Raw genomic sequence first — 22689 nt, forward strand, 5'->3', positions numbered from 1 at the left:
TTTTTCCTATGCATTTTCATGAATGCACAGACTTCTAAGATAATATATGTATATATGTAGTAAAGCACTGTGGTGCTCTGATTCAACCCCGGAAAGAATTTTATTTCATTTATTATGGTAAGACTAAGCATTTCCGTGATGATACAAGACACTAAGAAATGAATTCAGTTACACTGTTACATTGTACATATGGTCTTTTCCTATTAAAAATGTATTGCCTCTTGATACTTACCTTAATGTAACCATTTAACCTAATCATTATCTCATTGTTCCATATTTTATAAGCTTGTAAACTTCAGCTATTTAATGGAATAAAATGTCATTGTGTACAAACTTATTCGATCAAAAATTTTGAGTAATAAAAATTATCCTTTCTGTAATATATTATTTTGAAAACATGGCTTGTATTTATTAGGACACTTGGCGACCAACAGAAATGTATGTGAAGCTGGCCCAAAGGGCATTCACTGGACATTACTCTACTAGCGTAAAGAACTAGAGGAGCCGGTGGAGCTCTAAGGCCACAGGGATGGAGCCAGCTCCTCAAGTATTTTATTCCTGGAACACTTTGAGGATCCTCTGTGTCTCATCTCTTCTCTGTGGGTGCTGGCTTTATTGTTCTCTGATGTAGACTCACTCCTCCTCCCACAGGTTGCGTCTCAATCCTAGCATCTCTCTACTCCCAGAAGGGCAAAGTCACTCTCCCCAGAGTAACTGTATCCAAAGTCACCAATGGCTGTGGTCTGGGAGGTACAGTCTCCCCCAGTGCACAGCAGGTTTGAAGTAGGGGTGAGAGTTCCCTCAAGTGAAGAATGTTCTTTCCAGAAGAAAAGGGAGGTAAACAGACTAAACAATGACCCAGGTCATTGCTAGTAACTATTAGACTAAGCGTTTAGACCAGACATGAGTTTTAGTCCTCTTTTTCTAGCTTGCTCTGGATATTGGCAACATTTCATTAAATTTTGCTATGAGGGGTGTACAAAATATTATCAAAGAAATCTAAAAAGTCCAACTTTGACCTAGGGTAGCAAGTTCTTGTTGGAACTGAACTATTCTTTAGTCTCAATTACACTTTTTTTCTTATAAAGGTCATATTGCTTTTGCCTACATGGCATGTGTGTGTGCACACATGTACATAGTACCTGGTGGTAGTTAAGCTGGAAAAATATAGAGATGAGTAACATGCTGGCTAAATCAGCAAATTCTGGCTCTGCCATTTATTAACCAATTACTTTGCTTCAAACACTAGGTTAAGCCCCAGTTTCCTATCTATTTATAATGGAGATAAAATTCTCATAATCTTTGCTTTTTTCATAAAGTAATGAATATATTAATATTCATTAATATATTAATAGGTGTTCTGTCACCATCACCAAGATACCTTGGAATCTTGGAATCAATGCTATTTTGTCAAGGTTTATTCCTTTAACAGGCTAAATACTTCAATATAACTATTTTCATCTATATTTCTTGGTGTTACAAAGCTAAATAGTTAAAAGGGTTTTTTCAAAGGATATAACAGTACTTCTAAATGTACATGTCAACACAATTTGAAATGCCAGTTTCTACCCTTGTCTCCATTCAAACTTGCTTCTAGTGCTGACAATCCATGTTAAATAATAACTCTTAAATGGTCACAAAGCAATTGTAAGGTTGTCTAATTTAGTATTCACGTTCAGGTCTTTGTGAAATCATATCCAGGAACATCTTGGTCATTTTCATTATGAAGCCTAATTATTATGTGAAGATTTCGTTGCTTTTGTCTTAGCCTCATTGGGTGAACTCCAAGCAGTCTGTGATGGCTGGAGCACAGCTGCTATCTATGGAGAAGAGCAGAAACCGAGCTGAGAAGGTAGAGAGGGACTTCTCCATGAGAGCTCATTTAAGACTTAGCATGTTATCTTTGAGGCAACAGGGGAGTGACATGATAACATTCTCTTTAAGAAATGTAAATCCTGGGGACACACAGTAGGTGGATTATAAGGACATCCATCAGAATCACCTGGAGGGCTGATTAAAACAAAGTGTTTCCCAAAGCCTCCGGTGTCTTCTGGTCTGGAGACTATACTTTGAGAACCACTAGTTTCAGGAACATGGGTTTATTGGGTTGACTGCAAAACAGTGGAGATAAGATACTAAAGAACATGAATCTGGAAAGGAACAGTAGAAATGGAGAGGAGGCAGGTGACTAGGTGATCAGCTACTAAGGTATAACTGACTGATTAAATATCTAAGATGTCCCTCAATTTTACTGATTTGGTGATTACATAACGTTGATGCTATTAACCGAAATAGAGACTCTAGGAGGTGTGGGAGGTTTTTGGTTGGTTTGTTCGTTGTTGTTTATTGGAGACACTGAGGTTAAGGTGTCTATGGAGAAAACCAAAAAAGTAAGTTGGTAGATTTGGAACTCAACAAACTTGTGTGAGTGTAGAGCACATTAACATTGTGTTCACAAAATATAAGCCATGCACTTCTGAACACAGTCTTCTTAACCCAAAGTCAAATATAGGTTATTTTATTATAAATGTCATCAAAATTCAGAGCAGCTGAGAAGTATTACTCACTTTGTAATAAAAAAATGTTTAGTATTTGAAAAAGAGTACCAGAAAAGCATTTCACTTAGAAATCAGTAAATGAACACAAACACAATTCCATTTTGGCAAACTTAGACAATAAGAATATTAATCAATTAAACTATCAATATTTGTCTTCCTGGAGCATTTCTAAACCTGAGTCAATACATAATTTTTTGATATTGGTTCTGGTTGGTGTAAGAAAAAGAAATACAGTTTTTTGTTTTTTATTTTATTTTTCAAATAATATGAATGGATAACTACTAAAAGTAAAAAGGGAAAAAAGGAAAAGTAGGATGTTCTCAATTATTTCAGTGGTTGCTGCTACATTTAAAACTTTGTGTGTTTTTTTGTTTATATATTTTACATTAGGAAGTGACCATGAATTTTAGAGAAGAAATACTTACATATGTAGTATTTAATTAGATTTTCTTATATTCTCATATAACTCATTTAATATAGTTATAAAATCAAAAGATCAGCTCTTATGCTCTGAGGTTCTTGCACAGGCACACATAATTACTTAACAAGAGAGAGAACATGGGCATGAAGAACCAGGAACCAGGTCAAAGCCAAATGCATGCACATAAAAAAGTAGAATGGGATTCCCAGAAACATAAGCAGAAAACTGAAGAAAAAACAACACACCACACACAAAAAAACACACACAAAAAACAGAGAGCCTGAGAAACTCACATTCTGGCTAATACCCCAGATTAATGGCATTAGACTTTGAAAGGGGTGTTGCCTACAAATGATGGGAGGAAGAGAAAGGTGAGCTCCTGATGTTGGTGGCTTAGATAGATCAAAAGAAATAGCTGTAGAATGGAAATGAAAAATAAACAATGAGACTTCTTAGCCAGGGAAGTCAACCACCAGGAGAATTTAGGAGTGTCCCAGTAAAGAGTAAGAGAAAGAGAGTGGGAAAATGTGGAAGAAAACATTGTCCTTCAATATAAAGATATCAAAGTAAGGAAATGAAGTCTATTGGCATCCTATTGACAATGAAAATTTCAAAATAATAATCTTTTCTTAGGCATTGCTAGTTGAGGTCTTCTTATCACATAATTGCCATATAATTTATTGTCATTTAATTTCCATCTCTTAAAAAGTGGTCTTGTCCTTTTGTTTTTTGCTTCCTGATCTTTCTACAATTCAAGGAGTAAGTACTACTTGTTGAGGTAAAGCTATTGGTATTTCAAAATCCTTATGGCATTTCAACTCAAAGGGCCAAGAGTATAATTGTGAGAGGCACACATAACTTTAGGTTGGCTATTCTTGTATGTAGGGGTAAGTTAAGGCAGTAATTATATCCCACAAGGAAAATAAATTCTTATCAGCTCTTTAATGACATTGAAAATAAATAAAAAACAAACAAAAACAGCAATTAAACAAAACCAGATAATAGCCTCTTCAAAGCAAAGAGACCTAAAATATCTTAATCCAACAGTCACTCCAGAGTAGAAAACTGTTTCCCAAGCCATGGTGCTGGTGTTCTTCGTACTGACTATAGTTGCCCATCTCTTTATAAGAAGGGGACATGCCATAACTTTGCTGAAGCACTACTAGGCCCTAGAACCTTTTGTGGGTAGTTGCTAAAACCAAAAGGTGAATAATGCTGAGGATGAAATACAATGCTACATTTCATTAGGAACCTTCATTTTTGTAGTTGTCTCTTGATTCGATCAATTAATCATACAAATACGGCAGAAACAAAATCTGCAATACCTACGAAAAAAAGAAAGTATTAATAGGAGTCTATTTCTTCTTCATATGCCTTGTAAATAGCAAATTAAAACAATGTTCATTTAGGTTCAGAAAAAGTTAGCAACTAAGAAAATAATTTAACAGTTATAGCTGTCAGTATAAACATGACAATTTAAAAAGCAGGTATTAGAAGATATGACTAATATTTTTGTTTCAAGAAACTACAAAAACACATATACAAAAACACACAAAATGACTTGCTAACTGAATAGGTGAAGGTATGTGAAATCTCTATGGTATATATATAGTTTAGAGGTGATAAAATGATTTACAGAAATATTTTAAATAAAATTTGAAAATTCAAACTTTAAGATTTGAACTTTAATTAGCAAAAATTCAATAAATCACGTGTACTATGCTTTCTTTTTTTTAAAAAAAAATATTTTTATTGATTTCAGAGAGGAAAGGGGAGGGTTAGAGAGATAGAAACATCAATGATGAGAGAGAATCATTGATCGGCTGCCTCCTGCACGCCTCTTACTGGGGATCAAGCCCACAACATAAGCATGTGCCCTTAGTAGGAATTGAACCTGGGGCCCTTCAGTCTACAGGCCGACGCTCTATCCACTGAGCCAAACTGGTGAGGGCTGTACTATGCTTTCTTAGCACACAAGAACATAAATCTCAATATCATGGTGAAAGCAATAAATAGCTAATTGAAGACTGGATTTCATTGTAAATAGCTATATTTGTGAAATCTCTTGGGGCTATGAAATGCTATCTATCTTAAACCATTGTTCTTAAGAGTAAGGTGATCACCAAATACTTTCAGGAAGAATTTGGACCCTTGTGTAAGTACTAACTAGTCATGCCCTTGGAGAATCAAATTGGGAAACAGAGAGAAGAAATTATTCCAACTCATCCTCAGTAGAGCTGGAGTCCAGGGAAAAGGTGGTAGTGGGGAATGCAGAGTCATAATCGAGGCAACTATGAACCAATGTCTGAATTATGTTCTTGTAACTTTTCTGCCAGAGATTATTTTCAATGTATATTTTTATTGATTTCAGAGAGGAAGAGAGAGGGAGAGAGAGATAGAAACATCAATGAGAGAGAATCATTGACTGGCCGCTTCCTGCACACCCCACGCTGGGGATGGAGCCTGCCCCTCAGGCATGTGCCCTAACCAGGAATTGAACCGTACCTCCTGGTTCTTAGGTCAACACTCAACCACTGAGCCAGGCTTTGAAAACTGCCACCAGTTAGCCCAGACCCAAGCATCACAGTTAGAAATAATTTATGTTTAGTAGCAAAGGTTCAATGAATTGCAGAAGTCATTTATTTGGATGTTCTAGCAATGTAAAAGCCCCAGATGATGTTATAAGGTGGGGGCCTGATTGGGTTGCTAGTACTCTGGCTTAAAGATTTCTATGATGTTTGTTCTCTTTAATAAGTAATTGATGTAAATATTTTACTGGGGTGATAAAACAGGCCATTTATGAATTCTCATGAATTCTACTTTATGGAACCATTAGATAGTACTCACTAATTGAATCAAAACACAAACTCTCAAACCTTCTATAACTCTCCTTTATCAGTCTCACAATTTATAGTGTTCTACAATGTTTTAAAAAGTTATATGTATGCTAGAAATAATTATAGTGAGAAATTAAATGATTGCTCTCATATGCAATATAGTTTCATTCTAACTTGATTCAGAAAATATGTTGATTTTCCAGATCAAAAATTGTAGAATACAGGTTTATATATAAGTTTTAGAATACAGTTTAAAGTATTTACCTAGCTATTTTAATTTGGTTTATGGTTAACACACAAAAAACTGTTATTCTATAAAAGAGCACATTTGGTATTTGCTTAAGCTTCTCCATTCATGGGTGCTATATTAGAATTTTGAGGTGAAGAGGAGTATATTAAATCAGAAGCAATCCTAATACTTTTTTCATACATTTTCATAAATTTTGATCCAAAGAAAAAGTGATTCTTGATAATCTTTGCACAAGTATTATTAATACACAAATTAAGAAAAACTCATACAGTTATAAAAAGTAAAATTGGAACTAGGGTACTTTTTGGAGAACTTCAGCCTCCTAAGTTGAGTATTTTTAAATCCAAAAGCCTCTGGATTTTGAAGTAGTTAACTTTGTTAAGTTATTAGTTTATCTCATTATGTTTTGCTTATTATTTTTGTTTTTACTACAGTCTTTCTTCCTTTTTAAAACATGAATATGTGCAATAGTGTCTCTTCTTTAAAACACTATTTTATTTTTATCAATTATAAAGTGATTTGAGTATGTTGGAAACATACTATGGATTGGACAAGTTTGTGATTTTCATATATTCAGAATATCCTCCTTGACACTTAGCCTGGAGTTTTAAACACAAATTCATGACTCACCGCAAATATTACTTCCCATTTTGACATGGGCATAGCCATCCACTCCCCATGAACTTCCCCATGAGTTCCGTACAATCCAATATGGAGTAGTTCCTACAAAACAAAAATTGGCCACAAACCCCGAAAAACTCATTTTTGTGTGAATGCATGTTTACTTTTAGTTTATTTCTTGATCAGTGTAGTAGCTTTGACAAAATGATTAAAACTGTAACAGAATGCTAACTTAAGCTAGCTAAGTAAATCAGAGCTGTACTTAGTGTCACATTCCAATTATTGGAAAAATATGTTTGAATTCATTTCACTTAATATAGAACTTGCATAGAATGAAAACACATACACATTTCCAGGGCATTAGAGACAGGAAAAAATAATTGTTAGAAAAAATAATAGGCACTTCTATTTTCCCAACAATTATCCTAAATACTTCAGATGGAAAATGCATTTAAATCAGTAATTATCATCATTCTAACAAGTTATCCACCAAAATTGATAAGGAGGAACACAATGGGGTTATTTATACCCAAAAGTCTGCTGAAAAGTAGTAAAGGTCTTAGGAAGACTTAGATATACGACCACATTTTAACTTTTTATATGGTTAACGTGATTTGTCAATCACCTTAAGCTGAAAAGCAATCAATCTAGTCTTATCACCACTTACCTGTTTTATCAAACCCAGTTATGATAATAGCATGATTTGCTTCTCCACTAGAGCAATGATGCTGTATTATCCCTCCCAGATAATCTTGCCAGCTCACTGCATCTACTATCCCCACCAAAGGACCAAAGGTAAGAAGTGCTTTTGCCATTTCGTCTTCTTGGTCACTACCAAAAGAGAAAATATTTGGTTAAGGAGTTTAGATTTTAAGGTACGAATAATTTATTAAAATGATCACTTTAATCTTTGTATGGATACACAACACATAGGTTTGGTTGCAATTACAGAAGACTTAAATAATGGAGGCAACAAGAAGTCTGGGAAATTGGCAGTCCAGGACTGCAATAGATATCAAGAACCCAGGCTCCTCTTATGCTATTACTAGAGGCCCAGTGCATGAAAATTAATGCACTCGGGGGGCGGGGGAGGGGGTTTCCCTCAGCCCGGCCTGCACCCTCTCACAATCTGGGACCCCTCGGGTAGGGTCACTAGGCCTGGCCTGAGATCAGGGCCTATTGGGGCTTTCCTTCCCCGGGCTGCAGGCAGCTGGCCCCACCCCGCTGCTGCCACTGCTTGCCATCTGTGCAGCGCTGCCCCCCCTCCCCAGCCACCAGTGGCCTCCCTCTGCAGATGACAGGCTGGGGTGCAATGGCCTGGCTGGCCTGGGCCTCCCTCTTTCTTTGCAATTTATAGACTCACAATTTATAGTGTTCTACTATTGGGACACGTAGAAAGTGACCCTGCGAAGGGGCGTCTGCCTACCTGATCGCCCCTAACCGCTCGCCTACCTACCTGTTTACCCCTAACCGCTGGTCTGCCTACCTGATCACCCTGAACCACTCTGCCTGCTTGCCTGATTACCCCTAACTGCTTGCTTGGGGGCGGGGCCCGCACTGCAAGGGGCCGTCTGCCTACCTGATCTCCCCTAACTGCTGGTCTGCCTACCTGATCACCCCTAACCCCTCTGCCTGCCTGCCTGATTGCCCCTTACTGCTTGCTTGGGGGCGGGGCCAGCACTAACTTCCGGTTGGTCAGCCTCCAGTGGTTACTGGTCATTACGACCCAGGGTTTTTATATATTAGGATTCTGCCATGTGAGGTGTCCATTCCCAAGTTTAATTAATGGTCCAAGATGGCTTCAGGAGCTCCAGCCATTTAACATATATTCCAGACAGCAGGAAGTAGAAAGGAGAGGAGCTGCATTCCTGTTGAGAAGATTTCCCAGAAGTCACACACACATTCTGCATATACCTGAATGGGTCTCATCGGCTAGAATTTAGTCAGATGGCTAAGTCTAGCTTCAAGGAAGATGGTGGAGTTTTGCAATTGGCTAGCATAGCGTCCAGTTATCATACAGGCAATTTTTCAATAAGGAAGTTGGGAAAACTATATGCCTCATCGTGGCAGATGCTGGGGAAGAACTTCCCACATCTTCTGGTCCTTACACTGGGCTTCCAACAAGGAAACCCTGCAACTCTTTATCTGAGGCCCTTCTCTCTTAAAAAGCCCACTGCCACTTATACCCCAGACGTACCCTCAACTAATAAATCTTAGGAGGTGATGAAAATCAACTTGCATTGGCTAACTCTGAGATTCGTTTTACCTTGGCCCCAAGAGTTCCTCAGTAGGATTAAGTTCCAGCATATCCTCAGTACTAATTTGCTTAATAAGGAAATCCCATTTCCCCCTGTTCTCTCTCATTTCCCTATACCTCTACCAATGGTTCCCAGGGTCACTTTCTACATGTCCCAATTGAACTCTCCATATTCCATCTTAAATCTGTTCTTTAGACTTTCATGCCTCAATTCCATTCTTTCAGTTGTTCAGGCAAAAAAGTTGGTAGTCATCCTTGACTCTCGTACTTACCTCCCATATAAAATTCCTCAATATATCCTGTGGGCTTTATTTTCTGTGAGTGGTATTACCCTATCATCTCTCATGTCCAAGGCTGTTTTTCTAACACTTTGCTGTAAGTTTATTACCGAATAACTTTTCTTACCTCATCTCCCACTAGTCTACTCCATTCTCTCTTCACTACAGTCACATTAGCTTCCTCACTGTTCTTTAAAAATGCCAGACATATTCTGTCTCAGGGCCTTTGCACTTACAGTTCCTTCTGCTTGGAATAGTATTTCCTCGGATATCTACCTGGTTAAGTTCCCACACTTCTTCAGGTCTTGACTCAAATGGCATATCCTCCCTAGTCACTCTTTATACAACTGTTTACTCCTCTCCCCTCACCCTGATGTTTCCTCTTCCTCCCAACTGTTCTATTTTGTCCTCTTTAGAAATAATTACATCTAACATACCATACATATTTTCATTTGTTTTGTTTGTTGCCTGTCTCTATCACTAAAATATAGTCCTGAGGAAGGGTTTCTGTCTGTTTGGTTCACTGCCGGACCCCACAACCTAAAAACAGTGTTCAGTAGCAATTTGAATGAGTGAATGAATAAATCAATGAAAGGTCTTGCACAGTCTATCACAGTTAGCTTAGCATTGTGTTATTAGAGAGTTTAATGTTCAGTATAAACACAGAGATTCTTTGGGGGAATCTCTTCCTTTTTAATAAAAAGGGTGGATAAATCCTGTTTCAGGCCCAATTCCAGTGACCTTTGCATTGTCTTTCTCTCACTGTCCAACTCAGACTATTGCCTCTTATTCTTTTGTTTCTTCCTAACTTCCTCCATTAGCAACCCATGACAAGGAATTCCCTGAATCTTTTCCTAGTGACATTTTAAACATCTGATTCCTTCTTGCACACACACTTCACTTATACTCTCAGGAAATGAGAGCTCACAGAGGCACACTTTCTCATTTCAGAAACTGCGTTACCTTTGCCCACAAAGGAGATGCTGACCACTGTAGTCAGTGACCCTGCACCTTTTATTAGAGATCCGGCACAGCCTGCCATCTGTGGAATTGGAACTTTCTGGTATATGGTTCCTAGAGTCCCCTGAGAGTCCGCTGTTGTGGACAAGAGCTCTGTTGACAACCTGCCAAGCCTCTGACACACTTATGTTATTTAGAGGGGCTCCATCTGGTTCAAGGGTCCAATTTCACCCTTGATTCCCTTCATATCCCATGGGCAGACTCTATCTGGATGGAGAGATTCTTTTATATTCAGTACCAGTAACTTAGAGGTCAGTCTATCATCTCATCTGAATTTAATTTCTCTGTGTTCTGTTTCAAAAGACTGTGCAAAGCCCAGCCGGTTTGGCTTAGTGGTTGAGTGTCAACCTATGAACCAGGAGGTCAGGGTTTATTTCCGGTCAGGGCATGTGCCCAACTGTGGGTTCGATTCCCAGTGTGGGGCATGAAGGATGCACTGATTAATTATTCTCTCGCATCATTGATGTTTCTTTCTCTTTCTCCCTCTCCCTTCCTCTCTGAAATCAATAAAAATATATTTTTACAAAAGAAAGACTGTGCAAAGCTTCCTTAAACAATAAATAAATAAAGCTGGGATAGTATTTATTTTTGGTTGAGTCTTTGTCCTTATCATCTCTGATCACCTATCTTGCATTGTATTAAATGGCCACAATGGTTCTCTTGCTGGCTTTGAGAGCATTTTTTAATGATTGTTTCCCTTGAACCTGTCCAAAGTCAATGTGCCCTTTAAGTTTTGACACAAATCCTCTTCCTCAGCCTATCCTTATCTACCCCCCAACCCCCCTGTGTTTATATAGGGCATGCTACCCAATCGACCTCCAGTCATACAGTCCTAGTTGCTTTTAATGCAAAGTTTCAGTTTATGCTTTTAGTTCATGCCTTGAAAATGCAAGGAACATAGAGGGTGTACCAAAATGCTTCTTGGTAAGCAGACTGCTTGATATTAGCTGGAGCATCTACACAAGGCAATTTCCCATTGATTCAACAGGAAGATTGAAATATACTAATGGTAATTATGACACCTAAATTTGGTAAGAAGAAGGTGGTAAATATAAATTATACCTATCACTGGATTTAAATGTGTTAAATTTAAGCTTATTTCTATTGTAATGACACCTTGAAACATAAGTAGATCATATTTAAGGAACAATATCCATAGCACTCCATGGTGATCGATAGTCTCTCTAGTAAAAAGTAGGTATGAAAACAATTATGAATATGCAGTGAAGCCTTCAATCAGGTTATCAACTCCAAATAGTCAATATATCATAAATTAGGACATAGGAAGGAAAACACAGTAGAATAAGACTTTTACCTGAAGTCATGTGCAGAATAACCTTTGATTGAAAATCCAGCATGTGAATCAGAAAAGTAATGGCACAGGCCATTCTGTTCTTTAAATGGGTATTCTGAATCTCTCACCAGTTTTACTTGCGTCTAAAAGAAAACAATCACCCAAAGTGTTCTCTGTCAAGCAGTTGTTTTAAATAGAACTTGGTGCAATGTGTCATAACAAGATTCAACTTGGCCCATACCTTCATCATGTGGGTATTCTTTAGTTAATAATAAGCTCTTAAATTCAATCTTTAGGTGTTTGTTATGGCTAGCCTAGGAAACTAGAGTCATTAGCTTTTGTTCTCTTTACTCTTATTATTCCCAGATCTTCCTTCCCTGGACCTCTATCAATCCAATAATATAAAGCTGTGTCATTTTTCTCATGAGGTTATAATAGGTCAACTGGTTCTATGTTAGTAAGTCTTGAGACTCACTCAGCACAATGGTTTATGCACAGGCAATGGTTAGATCAAGCATTTTTCCTATCTACTTCTCTCTGCCTTTCATCTGGCATATGTCACTTAGTTTATAGTTTATACATAGTCCTCCTTTTCTAAATGTTGGGCTTTTGTTTTTTCTAAATGAAAGGGAGAAGACAGGCAATTCATTGTCGCCCATAACATAGAGAAGCTTTTGGCATTCAGTGACTCAAATCTAGCAAATGAATAAGGGAAGGATGTTTGAGTTTGGGAAACTCTAGCTTGACAGCCTTTTAGAAAGTATAAGAGCACCTTCACTGGCTGGTTTCACACAATTGATGATGGATCTAGGACAAGGTCAGAGAGTATCCTAAGAATATTGAGGGATACTGACATTGAGGTATAGTGGGTAAGGATGCCCAATGGGAAGCAGAGGACTACAGGTGCAATTCTGGCTCAGCTACTGATTTGGCAATATAATCTTACATCTTCATCTATATAAAGAGTTACTAAATTAGCTGTTCCTTTGTCCCTTTTAACCTTAATATTCAGAAATCCTATGGAAATGGGTAATCATTTGCTCATATGCTCTCCTTTCTGGGTCACTATGTGACATGTATCTGCAAAAAAACAACAAAAAACAAACAAACAAAAAAAGCCCACAAAACCTCCCCCACACATTTACCTATTAAGAAATGTTCAGAAAGAAACATAAATAATTTTTGGAAAACAGATCTCAGGTAAGATTTTCTAACCTTTGATCTTGATGGTTGACTTGCCTAGAAGCGATTCATTTTTAAATCTGATTAATTCAAGCTTTGGTCATCTAAATTTCTAAAAACATTATTTAGTAAACGAGAATAAATTGTCTGAACTTGGAACACACATTAACTAAGCAAAAGAGAAAACAAAGCATTGAAAAGGCTGAGAAACTAGTTACCTTATTTAGCCAGTTCAAAGCATTAAAAGTAGACCCTCCATTGCAGCCGTAGTTATTATATGAGCAATCGATGACCTGCTGCACACTTAGGTCTTCCAAAGGCTTCCCTTTTATTGCATATGCTGATTCCACTGCACCTACCACACTGAAAGCCCAGCATCCTCCACACTGTTTAAAAATAGAAACAAAATACTATTTATTATCAATGTTCAAACCAAGAGTGCCAACATTTTTCAATATCACAAGTTATCAAACCAAGTGGGCAGAATCTAGAGGCCTACAAAAATATAAATGCTCATCCCCTTAATTTCCAAATTGAAAAAAAAAGAAAAGAAAACCAAAAAATTCTCTTTTAAGCATCAAAATCCAATGGTTAGTTACAAGTACATTGGTAGTATCATTCTTATAAATTAGACAATGCAAGATGAAACCACGTTTTAGAGAATGAGAAAACAAACGGATATTTTAAAGATAAGTCAGTTCATTAAATAGGTGATGTCTGTTTCTAAGAAGTATACCAATTCCTATCCCATTCTCCAATCCCTTTTGTGTCTCCCCAGAGAGTATGCTTCTGTGTCGTCCACCATCTCCGCCCCAAGGGAGGTGATAAGTTGAGGTGGGGTGAAGATGTATGTCTTATCTGTTATACTCATTATTTGATGGACACAGGAGCTGAATGAGTTACATTTCAGGCTATCAAGATGCCAGCATGTGTCAATTATAAATGCACATGAAATGTTCTAATGATAGAAACCCATGTTAGCCATTCCTCATTCAAATGTCGGCTGGCAATCTTTCCGATTCTGGATCCATTTACTTGCTTTTATTGGACAAACTAGAACAAAAGAATAAAAGGGTTGGTCCTGAAAGAAAGGAGGGAGAAAGAGCAAATGGTATCAAGGATCATACACAAGAAAGACAGGTCCATGAGAGCGAGGTTTGGAATTGGGTGGAAATATCCTAATCATAGGACCATGTGCTGTAGAGTTAGGCAAAGAAAGAACAACTAGCTGTCTTCATGGAGTGAAGTTTTGAGCAACGTCATGGCTTTAAGTGGCCATATTTATGTCCATATCTCTAGTGCTTATGGCATAGAAAATATTCACTGAGGACTAGACCTCAGAATCTTCATCCACTGAGAAACGTGCGGGTTGCTGACACCATACCTATAGCTAGCTTTAGTTAATCTACCTTTGGCTTCCCCTGCAGGGCAGTGCCTGCTCAAAGATATCTCTCTAGGATACTCTTTTAATTAAAGAATCCTAATGAAAAGTTCCCCTTTTATACAATGAAGACACTACTGGGAGGATTAGATGTCAGACTATTTTGCACTTGATTATGAATCCAGTAACAAAGCAAGTGATTTGTTGGTAAAATCTAATTGACAACAATAAATATAGAATCTGAGAAATAAAAAGGATCACCCTAAATCAGTGGTCGGCAAACTCATTAGTCAACAGAGCCAAATATCAACAGTACAACGATTGAAATTTCTTTTGAGAGCCAAATTTTTTAAACTTAAACTTCTTCTAACGCCACTTCTTCAAAATAGACTCATCCAGGCTGTGGTATTTTGTGGAAGAGCCACACTCAAGGGGTCAAAGAGCCGCATGTGGCTCACGAGCCGCGGTTTGCTGACCACGGCCCTAAATCAACCGTGTCAAACTCGTGGCCCATGGGCTGCATGTGGCCCACAACAAACATTTTTGCATCCCAGCCAATATAACAGTATGTAAGAAACGTTTTAATAAAAATTTCATAACTCAATTTTTACAATATCATGTTATACATAATCCTATCTAATAATAGAGTAACATGTAAATTACCATCACTCCGCTACGCCCATGATTGGGCGGTGGGAGGCTGGGGGGCGGGACTCGGGGTGGCCAATCCGGCCATTGAAAGGCACGGATCCGCTGCCACTGAGGGGGGCTACCCTGCTGTTGAGAGGCGCAGGGGGCGGGACTCCCGCCCCCTGCGCCTCTCAACGGCCAGGCCAGATCTGTGGCCGCTGAGGGGGCCTGCCGCGGACACCCAGCTGCGCCTCTCAACGGCAGGGTAGCCAGGTGTCTGCGGCAGCCCCCCTCAGCGGCCGTTGAGAGGCGCAGGAGGCCGGGAGTCCCACCCCCTGCGCCTCTCAACAGCAGGGTAGCCCCCCTCAGCAGCCGCGGACCATCAAAAGCGGGGGAGCTGGGTGCCTGTCTGCTCCGGCACCAGCGGACAGGCACCCAGCTCCACCGCGAAAAGCGAAAGCGTGTAGGGGACCCTACACGTGCATGATTCAATCATGCACTGGGCCTCTAGTTATTAATAACGAACTGCGACGTTCGTTCACTAATGACTGATTACTAGTGTTGCATTCATTTCCCTTACGCGCCTTACACACAGGCACACCATTTCTCTCCACTAATACTAGCAGCGAATATTTTAGCAGCTGATTGCCACATCATTAGTCTTGGACTGACTTGTTTGGTGTACACAACAGGAAATATTTCGCTTTCGGAGAACAAGAAAAATAAGTTTATTTGCATTACGCTTATTAATTAGTGCAGTTATTCAGTATCTGGTAAGTTAATGTTCAAGAAAAATATTAGCCCTAACCGGTTTGGCTCAGTGGCTAGAGCGTCGGCCTGCGGACTGCAGGGTCCCAGGTTCAATTCCAGTCAAGGGCATGTACCTTGGTTGCAGGCACATCCCCAGTAGGGGGTGTGCAGGAGGCAGCTGATCGATGTTTCTCTCTCATCGATGTTTCTAACTCTCTATTCCTTTTCCTTCCTCTCTGTAAAAAAATCAATAAAATATATTTAAAAAATATTTTTTTATTAAAATGTTCTATTATTTTATGCTAACAATTACTCATTTATTTCAGCCCTTTGTATTGAGCATGTCTCTATTGAAATAAACCTACGTTTCTATGAAAATTGAAGCTTTTGTGTGTTTTTTGCAGCTCACATAAACTTAAACCTTGTTTATTTGGCCGGTGTTAACCTTTGAATTTGACATGCTTGCCCTAAATAAATGGTGGAAACTGCTAGGTCCAGAATACTTGCCATACTGTCAGATGGGTACTAGATTTAGCGAGGTGATCGCTCCGTAAGTTATATAAATGTCTAATCACTATGTTGTACACCTGAAAGTCAACTGCAATTTGAAAAAATAACCAGCGGAGGTTGAATGACCTGTTGAGGTTTCCACTGCAGATAAACTGATACTATAGCCGTGTGGTTAGGTAACTGACTTTCCTGTCAGCTGACATTCCCTGTGCTGCAAATTTACTGTCTTCTATCTTTTTTTAAGTGTGTCACTTAGTGTGACACATTTTTTAATGCTGTACTCTAACCTAATTTCTCTCATAACACCTTTTGTTTTTACTGCAGGGGTTTGCACTGGTGGTGATTTTTAGGAATGTCGGTATATGTCACATTATAGCAAAATAGACGGCATTTCTAAGGGTCACAGATAGAAAGCGTATGATCCTTTAGGGGACAGGGTTTTCCACTGGAGCTCAAGGGATGAGGCCTGAGAACCTAAGAGACCAGGCCACACTGTTGGTTAGTGTACCTGGTATCACGCTACTTTTTCAGTGTCAATTCTCATTTAGTAGTCAAGTTTACCCTCTCCAGCCCTCCACCTGCTGTTCTACAGAAGGTTTGGTAACTGTGACACAGCTATGGGGAAGCACCCTGAGTCAGTGTGCTGGTGGCAATGGTCATTAGTGAGAGAACACACCAAGGAAGGCTTATCTCAGAAAAAATGTCGGGCTTTGACATCTGCCTCCCACGCCAACAGAGTATCATTTTACTGCCATTTTTTGAATGACTGGGGTGTGATTTTACCTAGAGGAATGATGGGTTCCATTGCAAGTCTAAGTGAACTTGACCTCAAAGGTGACTCCCCATGCTCAGATAATTAAAAAAAGAACAAAACCTTAGAACTTACCGCCTGCTGGTTTCTCACTTGTGTTACAACATGCTTATCTCTCCAGTCAAATCTTGATGGCAAAGACATGTTGGAGATGAGCATTGGCACTTCCGGGGAGTAGCGGGGAAATTTGGAAGTTTTGCTTCTTAAATAAATAGCTGAGTAGAAATATGAAATGAAAAGACAACAATATTAGATTATAGAAAGGGCCCCTTGGGGTTCTTTTTTGGAGGAACGTTTCAAAAGAAACAGTAGCTTTGTAGGAGAGCCTGCCATTTATGATTTTTCTATGTGCTTTTCCATAACATGAAACGCAGTCAACTGAAAGCTATAAAAGATAAGAATTCCTACAATAGGGCTGAAGCTGCCACAGAAAATTACTTGTTTGAAAGAACCAAGTCAATGATAAAACTGAGTGTAATTGGTATCATTTGTTTTATCATAACCCATGGAATCATGGGCGACTTGAATAGAAACAGCAATAAAAACCGCAGAAGGAATAAGGTGCTCATTGTCCCTTACAGCAACATGGAAGTGTCTATGTGTATAATATTTAGTTCTTAAGCAATAATTAGAAGAGTGACCGTGAATTTATTTTTCTGTCAGCACCTGGTCCATGCTTGATACCTAGTAAATATTTAATAAATTATCAACTATTACTCAATGTTCTAGATTCACAATTAAACAATTCCTCAAAAATTAAGGCAACTAGTTAAGATCAGGAAAGCAATCAACTAATGGCATCACTACACCATACCTTTAAACTCTTCAGGAAACAAATATGAAAACTGATTTATTCCATAGACGGCAGTGGAATTTTCACTAGGAAATAAAGAATTCAAGTATCGATGTCTATTAAGACTTTCCTAAAAGGAAAAAAAAAAAAAGTAATTTATATCACCTATGTTAACTTTCCAAAGCAATTTGTGTATAACTAACTTGGAGATATTCTTCAGGTGTAAAAGTTAAGCTCTGACTTACTTGTGGCAGATCACAATGAAAGGTTGTATAAGATAATGAGATCATATTAATAAATGCTTTGTGTTAGAACTGCTATCTGACTTCAGGGCCTTTTTGAGACTGGGAAAGATATATCTTATCCATTTGTAATTTGTTCCCAATAAGCACATGGAGAGCACTAAATAAGTGTTTGTTTAACATAGTGGAAACAAGAAAATAAATTGCAAATAAGCACTATGTACTAGTGGAAACAGTCACCAATAGTCACTCATGCAATGAAGCAATTATGCATTTGGAAAGTGTGTCTTCTTTATCTTTGTATTTCCGAGCACTAAGTAATGAAACATGAGAAAGGGAATGAGGAAATAACAAATAAACCCGATTCTATTTGAGCTTTATAGAATCCCTATCTCATTTAGGGCACAAAGCTTTGTGAGATGGAATCCTGGAAATGGTCCAGAAAGATAGTCTTAATTGCCTATCTGGAGGGAAAATATGACCATTATTTACATATTTCTCAGTTTTTGTGATAATCATGTCTTTTACATGAACATGCCTCAATTTCCTCATACTATCAATTGTGCAGCATAAATGAAATATTAAAGGGACCACCCATTTTGTACATTTCAAACTCTATTTCTTCTATATTTTTTATGCTCTTATCTTTTTATTGTGTGTCTATTTCTTAAACCCATAAGCAAAATGAGGACAAGACCTATCTGGCATTTATCACTGTGTTCCCCACATGCCTGACACACAATATATGCTTAATTAGTACCTGTTGCTGAATAAATATATAAATGACATTTCATGTACATTATGTCCTTAATAGCTTTAAGGTGTTTATTTTAAAGCAAATTATCTCTGGAAATAATCATAATCTTATTTCTTCCTTACTGAACATGCATGGAAGAATTGCCAGTCAATAATAATAAACAGTCATTGAGATTCAGGCATTTAAAAATAATCCTGATGAATCAGAGCTTTGAATATAATTTGGAGAGGAGAGGTATAAATACAAAGAACAGAACTGGAATGCAAAGCAATTAGAAATACATCAAGTAACCAATATAAGCCAGAGATGGCTACTGCTAAGTAGTTCAGAGGATTCATTTTTCTCTGCAAGTCTTGATTGGCCATCCTTGTGAGCTGAAGTAACCAGGAAAGGCATTGAGAACGTGGGACTTTAAGAATGCAGAGAGCATAAGGCAGCCAGGAGAATGGGCCTGGAAGACCTCCATCCACAGGGAGTTTAACTTCTGACGCTGAATTACCAGGAGACCCAGGAAAAACAAGGTTCCCACAGGCTGCACCTAGTCAATGACGGAGCAGTCAGACTGGCCTATTTGGGGAAACATGGCACTCCGCCGAAAGCTGGTTTTTGATTGATGAGTTCCTCACGACCTCTCCTACCCTAGACAGCAGTGTAGGGCACTTCCCAATCTTCCTCTCATCACAAAATGTGAGTTTATATTGAGCACCAACTCCTCATCCTATTAACAACCGGTTACGAAATCAGCATAGGAAAGGATCAATTAGCATATGTTTTTAACATAAGGCATGGAGGATGTAACAGTGATCAGCTGTAAATATCTCTAAATATTTAAATATATAAAATATTAAAATGAAGGACTTGAACCATAATTTCATTTATGAAAGAAAAGATGTAAAGGTGTTGCCACTGCTGAGATCAGCAGAACATGTTCCAACAGTAATGTCTTGCATCAGTAACAAGACATCCTAGGAGGGTGGTTCTGAAAGCTCAGTTCTTACGTGCTTTCAATGTAGTTCACCTGGGCTGCCAGATGAGCGGGAGGTTGGGGAGCCGGGTGAAAAAGGCAAAGGGATGAAGTACAAACTTGCAGCTACAAAATAGTCTTGAGGATGTAAAGTACAGTAAAGTACAGTATATAGTCGATAATAGTCTAATAACAATATGGTGTCAGATGGGTGCAGGAATTATCGTGAGTTATATAAATGTCTAATCGCTATGCTGTAGACCTGAAACTAATATAATATTGAATTTCAACTGTAATGGAACATAAAACATTTAGATAAAAATAAAAAAGACATCAAGTTTTGCAGAATACATATTAGCATGTATTAGCAGTTTTGAAAGGTGCAAAAGTTTGAAAAACAAATGGGTCACATACTAGAATTCTGGGAACTGATAAATCAAAACAGCCTTTAAACAGACATGATGAAAAATAAATATCTTTACTTTTTTTTTTCCTTTGTTTTGACTGAATGTGTTTAATTGAATGAGTGACAATAAGACACACCAGGTCCCAGGGCCAAAGAACTTTTGACATCAATCAATATTTTGTCTTAAAACTCTCTAATCAACCTTATTTATATTTAGCTACCTGTCTGTTCCAGAGTTTTAATGCTGGGGTAAAACCTAAACCTATTGATGAAGCCTTTTCAAAGTAATCTGAAAAAGAAATAAGTGCTTTCCCTTTCTCTAAACCAGTCTCCACCAAGTCAGGTGAACTTTTAATAAGCGGGCGCACGAGTCTACGGAGCCCCCGTTCAGGAAAATCATACATGGGCAAGGTTCTCCCAGCTTGCCCAATGCAGGCACTTGAGACCATTCTGACCCCAGAAGGAGGTGACCAGCGCCCCCCTCCGGAAGAAGCATGGCAGGTCTCTAACGCCTCTGGTTCCTGTAACTGAAATGCGGCAGCTGGGGAGGCCATGAGAACCGCCGAGGGGTTCTGCTAAAAGGGGAGCTCCTAAGCAAGAATACTTCGGACCGATCCATTGATCCCTGGGGACGGGTCATAGAAATCCACAGCGGCAGAACTTCTTTGGAAAATCAAATCTTGGGGCTAGCAAAGGCATGGGAGAGGGCGAGAGCCAGGCACGCGGGGGACGCAGGGAGAAGTTGGGGGGGGGGGGTGTAACCCCAGCTCAGAAACTCCAGCAAGTCCCAGAACGGCAGGCCAGGGGATCCCCGGGAACCTCCGCGCTCGGAGGCCCCTGGGCCCCAGCCCAGACTCAGGACAGGAAAGGACGGGAAAGAAACAAACAAACAGGGGGGCGCGCTCGGTACCCGGAAGGCGGCTGCCTGTTGCTCGCTGCTCCGAGGTCCCGTCGGGGAGAAGGTGGCACCGGGACCGGCTCCGTGGCCTCTGCCGTGGCACCAGAACCCGCACCAGCAGAGCAGCCAGAGCGCCCGCGGCTCCATGCCCGAGCCCAGGCCCCAGGCGCCACCCGCCCCAAGGCTTTCCTTTCGCTTCCTCGGCTCCTCCCCTCCCCCCCGGGGTTTGGGGGGCGGGAGCAGCACGGCGGGGGGTGTGTTCCAGCTGACGGAAGACGCTCGCCGAGTTCCCACGCTCTGTACCTGCAAGTCCGCTTAGCTGCCAACTGTGGAGCTTCTCCCTGCTTTTGGGGGGGGAAGACGCTTAAGGCACTTGCCCACGTGCTTTCTGGCTTCATCTCCATCTGTCAGAAAAAAAGCCCGGGAGTCCTTCTTCATACAGGACATGGACATACAAACTGGGGTGACCTGCACGTCCAGAATTAAGTCCTGTACATGTCTTCCTTTTATCTCAAATGGAAAGGTTCAGGCAGTAGTTGACCTTAACTTGACCTTAATCCTGCTGTGTCTGCAATGGTCCCTCCTGCTCCTGCTGGGAAACTAACTCTGAAATGCTTTGCGAATTTGCACGGAGATATTCACTCAGCAGATGTTTGTGTACTGTATGTTGCAAAAATAAAAAATTTACGGTTGTGGAAATAGTGCCCAATTTCTTGATTTATTATATTACAGCCATTTTGAAACTTTCAAAGTCTGTTTCTCCAGATGCACAGGAAGATCGAGTACCTCCTTCTTAAATTTGTGGTGAAATTTAAATAAAGCAACCCACATAAAACACTCTGCATGGTGCCTGGCACATTTGAAGTGCTCAGGGTTAGCTATTTGTTTTATTTTTAAGGCATCCCACCCCCATTTTTATTGTTGTTACACTGCTTTCCACCTGCTCGGCTTGGTTCTGAATATCCCATTTTCATGCTTTCTTCTTGTTTTTATTTTATTTTTTAAAACATTTTCACTTCATATGAACCCAATCCTAGAGAATGGGCCACAGAAAGGACAAAAGCAATGTTCAAATCAGTTAACATCCAATCTGGCAGCAGCTCAGGTTGAGGATGCTCGGGTGGGAGGGGAGAAAACCCCTTTGGAAGACACTAGGTGACTTCAAATGCCCATTGTCACCGGCCCCGAATGGCTCTTGAAACAGTAGCTCTGTTTCTCAAATGTAAAGTGCACAGGGCACCTAAAGCAATCATACAATAATATTGAGTGTCAACTGCAATTGAAATACAACAATTTAAAAAAGAAATAATGTAAAAAATAGAGTGCACAGGAAATGCAAATTCTGCACAGGAAATGGTTGTGGAGCGAATCCTGCTTCTGCTTTTCTAATAAGCTCCCAGGGGCTGTGGCTGCTGCTGGATGCACAGGCCACACTGAGTAACAAGAAGTGCACCACTCACTGCTCCTGTTTCTCCAGTTTTCCTCCTACAAGGGAAACTGGGAAGGGGGCTGGGGTATCCACCTCAAAGGAATTCTATATTCCTTTCTGGTCATTGCATCTCTGTTTATTTCCTTGAAAAGTAGGGGGTCAGTTTAATAGTATTGGACCTCAGGACCAGCTGCATAATTAGCATACTCAGTAAAATGAAAATGGAGGCCCCTTCTTTCTATATTATTAAGAATTCCAAGACAGGAGCAGTAGAACGTTAAACCAAGCGCTGGGTCTTTCTAAGCACAGGGTTCTGTGTGACTGCTCAGGCCACAGATCCGTGAAGGCGGCTCTACTGGGCCTTTCTGTAATAACCCTTTCTATACAAGCCTCCCGGAAG

At 39.5% G+C, this 22689-nt stretch overlaps 1 protein-coding gene across 1 annotated transcript; it reads right to left on the reverse strand.

Moving 5' to 3' along the window:
- Positions 1 to 2506: 2506 nt before the first annotated feature.
- Positions 2507 to 21067, reverse strand: CTSO (cathepsin O). The gene is made up of 8 exons (XM_079772065.1): positions 20873 to 21067; positions 17615 to 17723; positions 16876 to 17015; positions 12937 to 13104; positions 11558 to 11679; positions 7355 to 7518; positions 6697 to 6789; positions 2507 to 4304 (listed from the first exon to the last, which is right to left on the reverse strand). The coding sequence occupies exons 1-8, from the start codon at positions 21005 to 21007 to the stop codon at positions 4270 to 4272; spliced, it is 966 nt and encodes a 321-aa protein (XP_079628191.1). The 5' UTR covers positions 21008 to 21067; the 3' UTR covers positions 2507 to 4269.
- Between the last annotated feature and the right edge of the window lie 1622 nt (positions 21068 to 22689).

The sequence above is a fragment of the Cnephaeus nilssonii genome (assembly GCF_951640355.1).
Source record: "Cnephaeus nilssonii genome assembly, chromosome: 5".
NCBI lineage: Eukaryota > Metazoa > Chordata > Mammalia > Chiroptera > Vespertilionidae > Cnephaeus > Cnephaeus nilssonii.